Raw genomic sequence first — 12,891 nt, 5'->3', positions numbered from 1 at the left:
CCACCTAGGTGCACCTTCAGTGTATCTTTAAGGGCCTTGTTTCTTAACATCCAAATGTGAGGGGGAAGTATTGGTGTGACTTTGTTAACAAGATAGGAAAAAGAGCTTGGTCGGATCAAGGAAGTAGCTGTTCTTAGGCTAGATTTGGTTAGAGGTGATGGTCCCAAATGAAAAGGCACTACCACAGTCAACAAAGTAACAGCAAACCAAATTCAACAGCACATTTAAAAGGTCATTCACCATGATCAAGTGGGATTCAACCCAGAGATGCAAGGATGTTTCAACATATACAAATCAATAAACATGATATCACATTAACAGAATGAAACACAAAAACTTTTGAAATGCATATAACCATTTCAATAAATGCAGAAAATACATTTGACAAATTCATCATTGCTGCATGATAAAAACTCTCTTCAAATTAGGTATATGTACCTCATACAATAATATATGTGACAAACTCATAGCTACATCCTGCTAAACAAGGAAAAGCTGAGAGCTTTTCCTCCAAGATCTGGAACAATACGAGGACGCCCACTTTCACCAGTTCTACCCAACATAATACTGGAAGTTCTAGCCAGAGAAATTGGGCAAAGGAAAGAAATAAAAGTCAACCACACTGGAAAGGAAGAAGTTAAATTGTCCCTGTTTACAAATGACATCATGTTATAAATGTCAGACAATTCCAAAAACTGTTAGAATTAAGTGAATTCAGAAAAGTTGCAGATACAAAATTGACATACAAAAATTAGTAGCTACTGAGACACAGTGGCTCATTCCTGTAACCCCAGCACTTTGGGAGGCTGAGGCAGGAGGCCAGGAGTTTCAGACCAGCCTGGACAAGTTAGTGAGATCTCATCCTTACAAAAAAAAAAAAAAAAACTGAAAACAGCTAGGTATAGGCCAGGTTCAGTGGCTCACGCCTGTTAATCCCAGCAGTTTGGGAGGCTGAGGCAGGAGGATCGGATCCCCTGAGGTCAGGAGTTCAAGACGTCAAAATTAACTGGGTGTGGTGGTGCACATCTGTAATCCCAGCTACTCTGGAGGGTAAGACAGGAGAATTGCTTCAACGTGGGAGACAGAGGTTGCAGTCAGCCGAAATTGTGCCACTGCACCCCAGCCTGGGTAACAAAGTGAGACTCCATCTCAAAAAAAAAAAAACAAAAAACCAGGTGTAGTGGCATGCTTGTAGTTCCAGAAACTCAGAAGGCTGAAGTGGGAGGATTGCTTGAGCCTAGGAAGTTGAGGCTACAGTGAGCTGTGATCACACCACGGCAGTCCAACCTGGGTAACGGAGTGAGACCCTCTCTAAAAAAAAAAAAAAATTAATCAGGAGTGGTGGCACACATCTGCAGTCCTAGCTACTTGAGAGGCCGAGGCAGGAGGATCTCTTGAGCACAGGAATTCGAGTCTGCAGTGAGCTATGATCATACCGCTATACTCTGGCCTGGACAACAGAGCAAGACCCTGTCTTCAAAAAAGGAAAAGAAAACTGCTTTTAAAAATGTGTATTAGCCGGGTGTGGTGGCTCACGCCTGTAAGCCCAGCACTTTGGGAGGCCGAGGTGGGTGGATCATGAGGTCAGGAGATTGAGATCATCCTGGTCATGGTGAAACCCTTTCTCTACTAAAACACACAAAATTAACTGGGCCTGGAGGCGCGTGCCTATAGTACCAGCTACTCAGGAGGCTGAGGCAGGGGAATCGCTTGAATCCAGGAGACAGAGGTTGCAGTGAGCTGAGATTGTGCCACTGCACTCCAGCCTGGCAAAAGAGCAAGACTCCGTCTCAAAAAAAAAAAAAAAAAAAAAGTGCATTAATCATATCCCTAGAAGAATATAACCAAAGGACAAAAATAACTGTTTAAAAAAAGTTATTTATGTTTACATATATATGTATATATAACATGTCAAAAATAACTATTTAAAAAGTTATTGTCAAGAAAGTAAAAAGCAGTAAAATTAAAAATAAAAAAACGCAGTCATTTAGCTAATTAGTTGCAGAGTACACCTAAATACTCAAGCTCTTGACTCTGTGCATTGAACTTTCTGAGGCACTTTGCTGCCTTTCTGCTCAGAGAACAGGGTAGTAGATGACTAAATGGACAGAAAATAGAGAGAGAAAGAGAAAGCAGAGCCTGAGTGTAGGGAAAAGCAAGGGCAGAGCAGTGTTTTGGCATGTCAGATATATGTATATACGTGTATATACACACAGATTTCTCTTTCTCTCTGCGGCCTGGGGGTTGGAGACCTTTGTTATAAATCATTGAATTAAACAGAAAACCTTAATTGCACAAGATAGAAACAAATAAATGAATAAATTGAGTTTAATTAGTAGCAGGATATTTACATAGTTTCAAAGTACTTCTTTTTTGTTGTTTTTTTTTTGAGACAGAGTCTCGCTCCATCACCCAGGCTGGAGTGCAGTGGCGCAATCTCGGCTCACTGCAACCTCTGCCTCCGGGATTCAAGTGATTCGCCTGCCTTAGCCCCCTGAGTAGCTGGGATTACAGTTGCACACCACCACACACGGCTAATTTTTATATTTTTACTACAGATGGGGTTTCGCCATGTTGGTCAGGCTAGTCTTGAACTCCTGACCTCGTCGTGATCCACCTGCCTTGGCCTCCCAAAGTGCTGGGATTACAGGTGTGAGGCACCGCATCCAGCCAAGACACTTACTGATTACAAAGAGGAAAACAATGGAAAAGACTGGTCAGCACAACCTTCGTTCAGTGATCCAAGTGACATCATTAGAAATGTAAAAAACTGGCTGGGCGCGGTGGCTCACACCTGTAATCTCAGCACTTTGGGAAGCTGAGATGGGAGGATCACGAGGTCAAGAGATCGAGACTATCCTGGCCAACATGGTCAAACCCCATCTCTACTAAAAATACAAAAATTAGCTGGGTGTGGTGGCATGCACCTGTAGTCCCAGCTACTCGGGAGGCAGGAGAACTGCTTGAACCCGGGAGGCAGAGGTTGTAATGAGCTGAGATCGTGCCACTACACTCCAGCTTGGCGCCTGGTGACAGAGTGAGACTCTGTCTCAAAAAAAAAAAAAATGTAAAAAACTGAAATATACACTCCCTGATAGGACACAATGAGAAGAATGCAACCTTGCATCTGTGATACTCCTGCCAAAGATGCTAACCTGAATCTGTGTGTGAAGAAACATCTAACCCAAATGGAGACATGTTCTACCAAATAACTGGCTACCAATCTTTTATCGTGTGAGAATCATGAGAGACAAGACCAGACTGAAGAACCATCTCAGACTGACAAAGACTAGACACATGACAACTAAATGCAATGTGTGATTAGGAAGAGAACTGTTTTGCTATGAAAGGCATTGTTGGGACAGTTGGCAAACACTGAATGGGGTCTGTAATTAGATAATTTAATGTATTAATGTTTATTTTTCTTAATTTACTTGTTGAGACAGAGTCTCCCTCTGTCACCCAGGCTGGAGTGCAGTGGCATGATCTCAGCTCACTGCAGCCTCTGCCTTTTGGGTTCAAGTGATTCTCTTGCTTCAGCTTCCCAGGTAGCTGAGATTCCAGGCATGTGCCACCATGCCCAGCTAATTTTTGTAGTTTTAGGAGAGATGGGGTTTCACCATGTTGGCTAGGCTGGTCTTGAACTTCTGACCTCAGGTGATAGGCCCCCCTCGGCATCCCCAAGTGCTGGGATTACAGGCAGGAGCAACCACACCTGGCCAGTCTTGGCTCTTTCATGCAATTAAGAGAAACTGACTTTGGGTTAAGTGTGGTAGCTCACTCCTATAATCCCAACACTTTGGGAGGCCAAGGTGGGAGGATCACTTGAGTGTAGGAGTTTGAGACCAGCTAAGCAACGTAGTGAGGCTCTGTCTCTGTGAAAAATTAAAAATTAGCCAGGCATGGTGGCATGCACCTGTGGTCCCAGGTACTTGGGAGGCCAAAGGAGGAGGATCGATTGGCCCAGGAGTTCAAGGCTGCAGTGAGCCATAATTATGCCACTGCAGTCCAGCCTGGGTGACAGAGAATTCTTGTCTCAAAAAATACAAAAACAAAAACTGACTTTGGTTAACATAAGTAAAAAGGAAGTATGTTTGGCAAGATATCTAATGGCTCACTGAATCTGAAAGAAGTGTAAATTCAAAACTATGCTGAGTCAAAGGCAACCAGGAAGTAGGAACCACTGCCAAAGTCACAGGAGCAAGCTGCTCTCAATGGTATTGTTTTCTGAACACTGACAGTGTCCCTGCAATTGAGACAGGAAATGTTGGTGACTGCTGTTCCTGTTGTAGGGAATGCGGGAAGGCAATAGGGAGCCTTAGAGAGTTAGAGCTCTGGGGGGTGATGTGACCCAAGGTGTTTAAGCAAAAATGTTGAGGGCTCTGTAGAAGGAAAACAGCCACATCACCACATTGTGCCATTAACCACGCAGCAAATGCAGAAAGGGAACCCACAACAGGCTGGAGAGAGGAAGAGCGTGAGTTCAGTATCAACCACACTGGAAGACCACCGGCAGAGGTATCCAGAGGGAAGTTACAGGTTTGGACCTGGAACTTGAGAAAGAAATCAGGGTCATCAGAATATGAGCTAGAGTGAAACAGAGTTGTGATTGACATAATATGATTATCATAAACAAGAACTTAAACTTCACAAGGCATACCACGTGCTTTATACACATTTACTCATGTGACATAGCTGAATGAGGTGCATGCTATCGTTCCCATCTTACAGAAGAAGACAGATTCAGCATTTTAGGAACTCAGCTCGTTAGTGGTGGTGAAGCTCCTTCACATTTGCATGGGGAGATCTGCACAAACATCTTTGCATCATTACCAAGAAGAAAATTGGAAACAAATATATAAGAAGTAAATAAATTGAGGCATATGCCAACTGTGCCATCAATCAAAATAATGACCTGATTTGTAGGTACCAATATGAATAAATCTCAAAAGGTAACAAACAGGTCAGGTGTGATGGCTCAAGCCTGTAATCTCAGCACTTTGGAAGGCTGAAATGGGTGAATCTCTTGAGTCAGGAGTTCAAGACCAGCCTGGCCAATACGGTAAAACTCCGTCTGTACTAAAAATACCAAAATTAGCTAGGCATGGTGGCAAGTGCCTGTAGTCCCAACTACTCGGGAGGCTGAGGTGGGAGGATCACTTGAGCCCAGGAGCTCTGGGCTGTAGTGCACTATGCCGATCAGGTGTATACTAAGTTCAGTATCAATATGGTGACCTCCAGGGAGCGGGGGACTACCAGGTCGCCTAAGGAGGGGCCCAGGTTGGAAACGGAGCAGGTCAAAACTCCCATGCTGATCAGTAGTGGGATCATGCCTGTAAATAGCCACTGTACTCCGGCCTGGGCAACACACTGAGACTCCATCTCTGAAAAAAAATTAGCCAGTCATGGTGGCGTGTGCCTGTAGTCCCAGCTACTCAGGAGGCTGAGGCCTGAGAACTGCTTGAACCCAGGAGGCGGAGGTTGCAGCAAATTGAGATTGTGCCATCGAACTCCAGCCTGGGTGACAGAGTGAGACCGTATCTCAAAACAAAAAACAAAACAAACACACACAAAAAAAACAAAAACAAAAAACCACACATAAAACAAAAAGCAACTTGCAGAACATTATACACAGTATACCAGTTACATAAAAATTGTAAAATAATACTGTTATTTAACAATGAAGATACAGTTGACCCTTGAACAACATGAGTTTGAATGACTTGAGTCCTCTATACATGGACGTTCTTCTCCCTCTGCTGCTATTGAGACAGCAAAACCAACCCCTCCTCATCCTTCATCCTTCTCCTTCTCAGCCTACTTAACGTGATGCCAATGAGGATGAAGACTTTTATGATGATCCACTTCCACTTAATGAAGAGTAAATATATTTTCTTTTTTCAATAACATTTTCTTTTCTCTAGCTTACGTTATTATAAGAACACCACATATACTACATATAACATATGAAATATGTGCTAATCAACTGTTTATGTTATAGGTGAGGACTCCAGTCGACAGTGGGCTATTAATAAATTTTTAGGGACTCGGAAGTTACACTCGAATTTTCAGCTGCACAGGGAGTGGGAAGTTGGTTCATTTAACCCCTATGTTGTTCAAGGGTCAGCTGGATAGACAGCTTTGAGCATATACAATATATACATTTACATGTGTATGTTTACATGTTAGAACTTAAGACAAACTAAATGCGTATCAATGTATGTTCATGGCAACAGCTGCTGAATAATATTTCCCTGCATGAGGATTCTGCGTTTTATTTCTCCATTCATCAGTTAATAGACATTTGTCTATTTCTAGTTCTGCCCTATTGTGAATGTATAGTGCTGCTTTAAACATTTGTGAATAGGTTTTTATATGAACGTAAGTTTTCATTTCTCTTAAGGGTGTAACTGCAGGGCCATATGGTAATTCTATTTAACTTTTTGAGGAACAGTCAAAAATTGTGAAAATTTGAGCCATAGGCAAATAATGATAATAAAACCTTTTGGCAAGTAGGGTGTCTTAGTCCACTTTCTGCTGCTATACTAGAATGCCTGAGACTGGGTAAGTTACAAAGACCACAGATTTATTTTCTCACAGTTTCGGATGTTGGGAAGTCCAAGATCAAGGAGAGGGCAGATTCGGTTGCCTGGCGGGGGCTGCTCTGTTTCCAAGATGGTGCATTGCTGCTGCACCCTCTAGAGAGGAGAAACGCTGCATCCTCTCATTATTGGAAGGTGGAAGGCAAGTGAGCAGATGACTGCGTGAAGCTTCTTTTTTTTTTTGAGATGGAGTTTCGCTCTCGTTACCCAGGCTGGAGTGCAAAGGCACGATCTCGGCTCACCGCAACCTCCGCCTCCTGGGTTCAGGTAATTCTCCTGCCTCAGCCTCCTGAGTAGCTGGGATTACAGGCACGTGCCACCATGCCCAGCCAATTTTTTGTATTTTTAGTAGAGATGGGGTTTCACCATGTTGACTAGGATGGTCTTGATCTCTTGACCTCGTGATCCACCCGCCTCGGCCTCCCAAAGTGCTGAAATTATAGGCGCCCGGCCGTGAAGCTTCTTTTATGAGGGCCTTAATCTCATGCCCAAGGGAGAAGCCCGATGCCCTCATCAGCTGTTAAAGGCCCGCCTGTTACCACACTGGCAACCTACATATTTTGGATGGGATACATTCAACCACAGCATAGGGCATAGTTGCTTATGTCATAAAGGGCCTACACTTTTCTTAGGAATTTGTGTCTCCATGTTTTACTGAGAATGTACCTAGATTTGTCCTTTCTGTTTGTAGTGCTCTAATTGTGTCTGTACCTTTTCTTTTTCTTTTTTCTTTTTTTTGAGGTTGTTTCGCTATTGCCACTGAAGCTGTAGTGCAGTGGCATGATCTCGGCTCACTGCAACCCCCACCTCCCGTGTTTAAGCAAATCTCCTGCCTCAGCCTCCCCAGTAGCTAGAATTACAGTAATGCGCCACCACACTTGTCTAATTTTGTATTTTTAGTAGAAACAGGCTTTCCCCACGTTAGTCAGGCTGGTCTCAAACACCTGACCTCAGGTGATCCGCCCGCCTCAGTGTCCAAAGTGCTGGAGTGCTGGGATTACTGGTGTCAGCCACTGTGTGAGGCCTTTTTTTTTTCAGATGGAGTCTCTCTCTCTCACCCAGGCTACAGTGCAGTGGTGGGATCTCAACTCACAGCAACCTCCCCTCCTGGGTTCAAGTGATTCTCCTGCTTCAGCCTTTCATATAGCTGGAATTATAGGTGCACAAGACACCATGCCTGACTAATTTTTGTATTTTTAGAAGAGATGGGTTTTACCATGTTCACTAGGCTGATCTCAAACTCCTGATCTCAAGTGATCTGCCTGTCAGCCTCCCAAAGTGCTGTGATTACAGGCGTGAGCCACCGTGTATGACTCACATTATTTTTAGTTATTTTTTACTTTTTTTTGTGTGTGTGTTTTGTAGTTATTGTTTACTTTTAAAAAGTATTTAGGGATACCTTCCAAACATGAATGCTTAAAGTCCATTCTCAACAAGGTAGAGAGCCTAACCTAATTCAGTTGCCCCTATTTTAAAAAAAATTAATGTTAAGGTATATAACATAGGAGAAGGAGATTTTTCTTATTCTATTTTGAGGGAGCTGGAGTTGGAGGCTAAAAATAAGGCACAGTGAGAAACTGACTATGGAAAGCCAATCAGTTGATCAAATGAAAATGATACAAATATTCAAAGTATTTAAACAACATAAAGAGGCCTAGAAAATGCATTCTTTATCCAAAATGCAATATTCTCTAGAAGCTAGAAACAAAACCGAAGATGTTTGTAAACATAAAAATCCCAGCACCTAAAACAATGGCTGACCTATAAAAAGTGACCAATAAATATTTTCCCAGTGTCGAATGAATGAATGAGCATACAGACGACATATTTTTCCAGAAGTTTTAGGGGGTAAACTGAGGCAGAGTAATTCCTAGTAATCCTTAGGCACCGATAAAAACAGAATGAATTTCTGTCAGCAGGTTAATTTAAGTGTTGATTTGAGAATTGGAGAAGGTGATAAACAGTAGCTTATGACACCAGGAATTCTGTTTGCAAAGAACTCTTGGTTGGCTAAGTAGGTTTTTGTAAAACCACACTGATGAAGATGGCAAATGTATCTTTCACAGCAGTTTGTATCACACTTCTTGACTATTAGCACACTGGGTGTTAGAGAGAGTAACTAGAAAAACTCCAGACAGAGGATCAAGGGAAGGAAGAAACACTAACCAAGGGAAAAAAGAGAAAATTCCTCATTAAGAGGAAGCATGGTAACAAATGAGGAAAAAAGTAGAATAAGGACATTAAATTTTGAGGTCATTCTTTTTAGAAAGTACCCAAATGGGGTGGTGAAATGCTAATTAAAAAATATATAAACAAACAGGAATGCTGAGGGAGGTGAAGTGTAATGAAATTTTAATGCTTTGAATATTTATTTACACATTGTTTCAAGAAAAAGGAACTGAAGCCAATGCAAGTAAGTAAATGAGAAACTCTCTTCTGAGGGCCCTATATACACTGAAGTGTAACTATTATTACTGTCTCGTGCAGCAGGCTTCCAGGAAACTGACAATTAACTGATGCCACTGAACTCTTAATGAATGAAGCACTCTGGCGCATGTTCAAAGTGCAAGAGTAGATCATGTAGTTTTACGTTATTAGTAAGTTGCTCCAGGGATCATTACAGGCATCATCTAGTGTCCCTTTTGGACCACTCTCATTACGAAACATCTGGGATGTCTGGTGTTCTCACAAACAAATGCTCCAGGGAGGAGGCCAAGAGGGTCCTCTTACAAAGCCATCTTGAGAAGTTGTCAGTAAAGTTTTGGCCGCCCTCTGGGAATGGGAAAGGCTGCTCCTGTGTTCGCAATAAGCCTTGCTCCTATGGGAGAGGTCCTCCACTGAGTGGGAACTGTTCCTCAAAGATGGTTTAGGGCAGAGATTGTCAAGAATTACCTCTTATAAACTGGACTATTTATGGGTGAAATGTTAGAATGTCTGAGACTTGCTTTAAAATACTCCAAAGCAAACCAACAACCCTCTATAAAAAAAAAATTTAAAAACTGGAGGGGATAAATGAAACAAGATTGGCAAAATGGTGGTGATTTTGAGGCCGGGGGCGGGGGGGGCGCGTTCATTATACTATTCTGTTTATATATGTTTGATAATTTCCATGAGAAAAGCTTTTAAGTGGGTACATATAAAAGGATTATCCACCTCCTACATATATTATTTTAAAGGTTATTACTCTATGTATTTATTAGCATTCTTTCAGTTACGGTGAACAGAAACCCCACTTCACTTTGGCTTAAACAGTAAAGGGAATGTATAGATTCATGCAGTTGAAAAGTACAAGGCAGTTCTAGGTATCAGGTGATGCTTGATCCTATAGCTCTATGATGTTACCAAGGACTGAATTTCTCACTCTGTTCTGCTTTCTATAATGGTGGCTTCATCCTAAGGCTCATATATCTCCCAGGTTCGAGAAGATTGTGAACAGCTACTGTGTTACCTGCATCATCCAGCAAGAGCTGGATTTGTTCTAGCATCTCCGAAAAAAATCCCAGTAGGACCAGCTGAAGGCCATATGCCTAACCCTGAGCAATTGTCTAACCAAAGAGGTAGAATCCTTCTCTTATTTAGGTCATATTCTCCATTCCTGGAAACCAGGACCAGGAACCTCTCAGATCTCCAAACAGGACCAGGATTGACAGAAAAAAAAAGGATGAAATGGATGTTAGGAGGCAGTCAGCAAGTGTCTGCTACGCTCCCCATGTGTAGTTCCTGACAGAATAGAACAGAGGGCACTGAACCGTATCTTTTAAAACTATAATAGAAGTGTGACACTGTTGTCAGAGATCAGGGTCCTGGATGGTCTGCAGAGGTGGAAGATTTCCTTAAAGCAGTGTCTGGAGTGAATGGGAACAGTTTTGAGAGTGTAATGTGCTTCATTTTGGAGAGTGTATTTACCCCTGGAGGAAAGGCGTCATCTTACCTGGTGCAGGGTGTGTGCTGGGTTTGCTCTGGATGTCCCAGGCTGTCATCACAAGAATGCACTTGAGCTGGGCACAGTGGCTCATGCCTGTAATCCCAGCACTTTGGGAGGCTAAGGCGGGTGGATCACTTGACGTCAGGAGTTCGAGACCAGCCTGGCCAACACAGTAAAACCCATCTCTACTAAAAATACAAAAATTAGCTGGGTACGGTGGTGCTCGTCTATAGTTCCAGCTACTCTGGAGGCTGAAGCAAAGGAATTGCTTGAACCTGGGAGGTTCAGGTGCAGGGAACCAGTCTGGGTGACAGAGTGAGACGCTGCCTCAAAACATCCAATAAAATGAAAAATAAAAAAGACTACAGGACAGTGTAAACGTAACCTTTCTATGTACTGGGAAACCAAAAAGTTTGAGACTCACTTCATTGTGATATTCATGTTATTGCATGGTCCTGGAACCAAACCTGCAATATATTTAAGGCACGCATATAGATGTATATGTATGTGTATACAATAGACATATATGTATGTGTAGAAGCCAGGTGTGATGGCATGCACCTGCAGTCCCAGATTTGGGAGGCTTAGCAGGAGGATCACTTGAGCCCAGGAGTTCAAGGCCAGCCTGGGCAACATAGCAAGACTCCCATCTGTAAAATATATATAAAACATTGAGAGGCTGAGGGAGGAGAAACACTTGAACCAGGGAGGCAGAAACTGCAGTTGAGCTGAGATCACGCCATTGCACACCAGCCTGGGCAACAAGAGAAAAACTCCATCTTAAAAAAAAAAAAAAAATATATATATATATATATATATATATAAAACACATGCAGAGAGAAATCCATTACAACACCAAATGGTTTCGTTACTTTTCTCGCGGTTGCTTGGGCAATTCAGCAGAGTACTTTGATATGGTCTCAGAACATGAGGCTGATGCATCATAATGTACTTTCCTCAACTCAGTGACTTTTTCCAATCTATTAATTCTTCCATGGTCTCTTTCCATCAATATCCCATGTCTTAGTGAAAAAGTTTTGACCCACAATGGCTGATAAAAAACTTTCAGATGGCTGGGCGCAGTGGTGCATGCCTGTAGTCCCAGCTACTCGGGAGGCTGAGGCAGGAGGATCGCTTGAGCCCAGGAGTTCTGGGCTGTAGTGCGCTCTGCTGATCGAGTGTCTGCACTAAGTTCAGCATCAATATGGTGACCTCCCGGGAGCGGGGGACCACCAGGTTGCCTAAGGAGAGGTGAACCAGCCCAGGCTGAAAACGAAGGTCAAAACTCCCATGCTGATCGGTAGTGGGATTGCGCCTGTGAATAGCCACTGAACTCCAGCCTGGGCAACATAGCAAGACCCTGTCTTTAAAAAAAAAAAAAAAAAAAAAAAGCTTTCATAGGCCAGGCGCGGTGGCTCACACCTATAATCCCAGTACTCTGGGAGGCCAAGGTAGATCACGAGGCCAAGAGATCGAGACCATCCTGGTCAACAAGGTGAAACCCCATCTCTACTAAAAATACAAAAATTAGCTGGGCATGGTAGTGCATGCCTGTAGTCCCAGCTACTAGGGAGGCTGAGGCAGGAGAATTGCTTGAACCCAGGAGGTGGATCTTGGTTGCAGTGAGCCAAGATCGTGCCATTGCACTCCAGTCTGGGTAACAATAGCGAAACTCCATCTCAAAAAAAAAAAAAAAAAAAAACTTTCAGATGAAGCTACTGAAGGCATCTCAAAGGTGCAAATGTATGAGTCTCATACAACCTGGGTTAGGGAAGTGAAGCTTTATTCAGCGGCTTCATGAACATCAAAGAAACAGTTTGGGAAATCGAGGTAATAGCATCGGGGGATCAGGAATTAGTGGAAGTGGTTTGCCATTATGAAGGACATCAAAAACACCTGTGCAAGATTGTAGCTGCACCTTATTATTATTTTTGTTTGTTTGTTTTGAGACAAGGTCTCACCCTGTCACCTAGGCTGGAGTGTGGTGGTACAACCATGGCTCACTGCAGCATCGACCTCCCAGACTCAAGTAATCCTTTCACCTCAGCCTCCAGAGTAGCTGGGACTACAGGTGCACAGCACCATACCCAGATAATTTTTTTTTTTCTGTAGAGATGAGGTCTCACTATGTTGCCCAGGGTGGTCTTTAACTCCTGAGCTCAAGCAATCCTTCTGCCTCAGCCTTTCAAAGTGCTGACATTACAGGTGTGAGCCACAGTGTCAGGCCTAGATGCACCTCTCAAATCAAAGAATAAAACTGGAAATATGAGCTTTTCCTTTAATGAGGCCAAATGGCTTTAAAACTGGGTAATATTTATTTACCATAATTAAAGGATAAAGAAAACACTGAAAAACAACAAAAAA

General features: G+C 42.8%; 1 protein-coding gene across 11 annotated transcripts in view; it reads right to left on the bottom strand.

Moving 5' to 3' along the window:
• Positions 1-12,891, bottom strand: part of ZNF75A (zinc finger protein 75A) — a 55,114-nt gene that overhangs the window by 26,324 nt on the left and 15,899 nt on the right. Inside the window, exon 8 of one of the 11 annotated variants that reach the window (XM_078344494.1) lies at positions 208-1,311. The exons of 6 other annotated variants lie outside the window; for them this stretch is intronic. In XM_078344494.1, coding sequence (XP_078200620.1) covers positions 1,268-1,311 — 44 coding nt within the window. In that variant the 3' untranslated portion in view covers positions 208-1,267. Of the gene's footprint in view, positions 1-207; positions 1,312-4,417; positions 4,554-12,891 lie in introns of those variants that run through there. 4 more of the 11 variants (XM_054242251.2, XR_008475221.2, XR_008475215.2 and 1 more) reach the window with 4 other exon arrangements.

Source organism: Callithrix jacchus, chromosome 12, assembly GCF_049354715.1.
Source record: "Callithrix jacchus isolate 240 chromosome 12, calJac240_pri, whole genome shotgun sequence".
Classification (NCBI taxonomy): Eukaryota; Metazoa; Chordata; class Mammalia; order Primates; family Cebidae; genus Callithrix; species Callithrix jacchus.
This window is presented reverse-complemented; position numbering and strand designations above follow the sequence as displayed.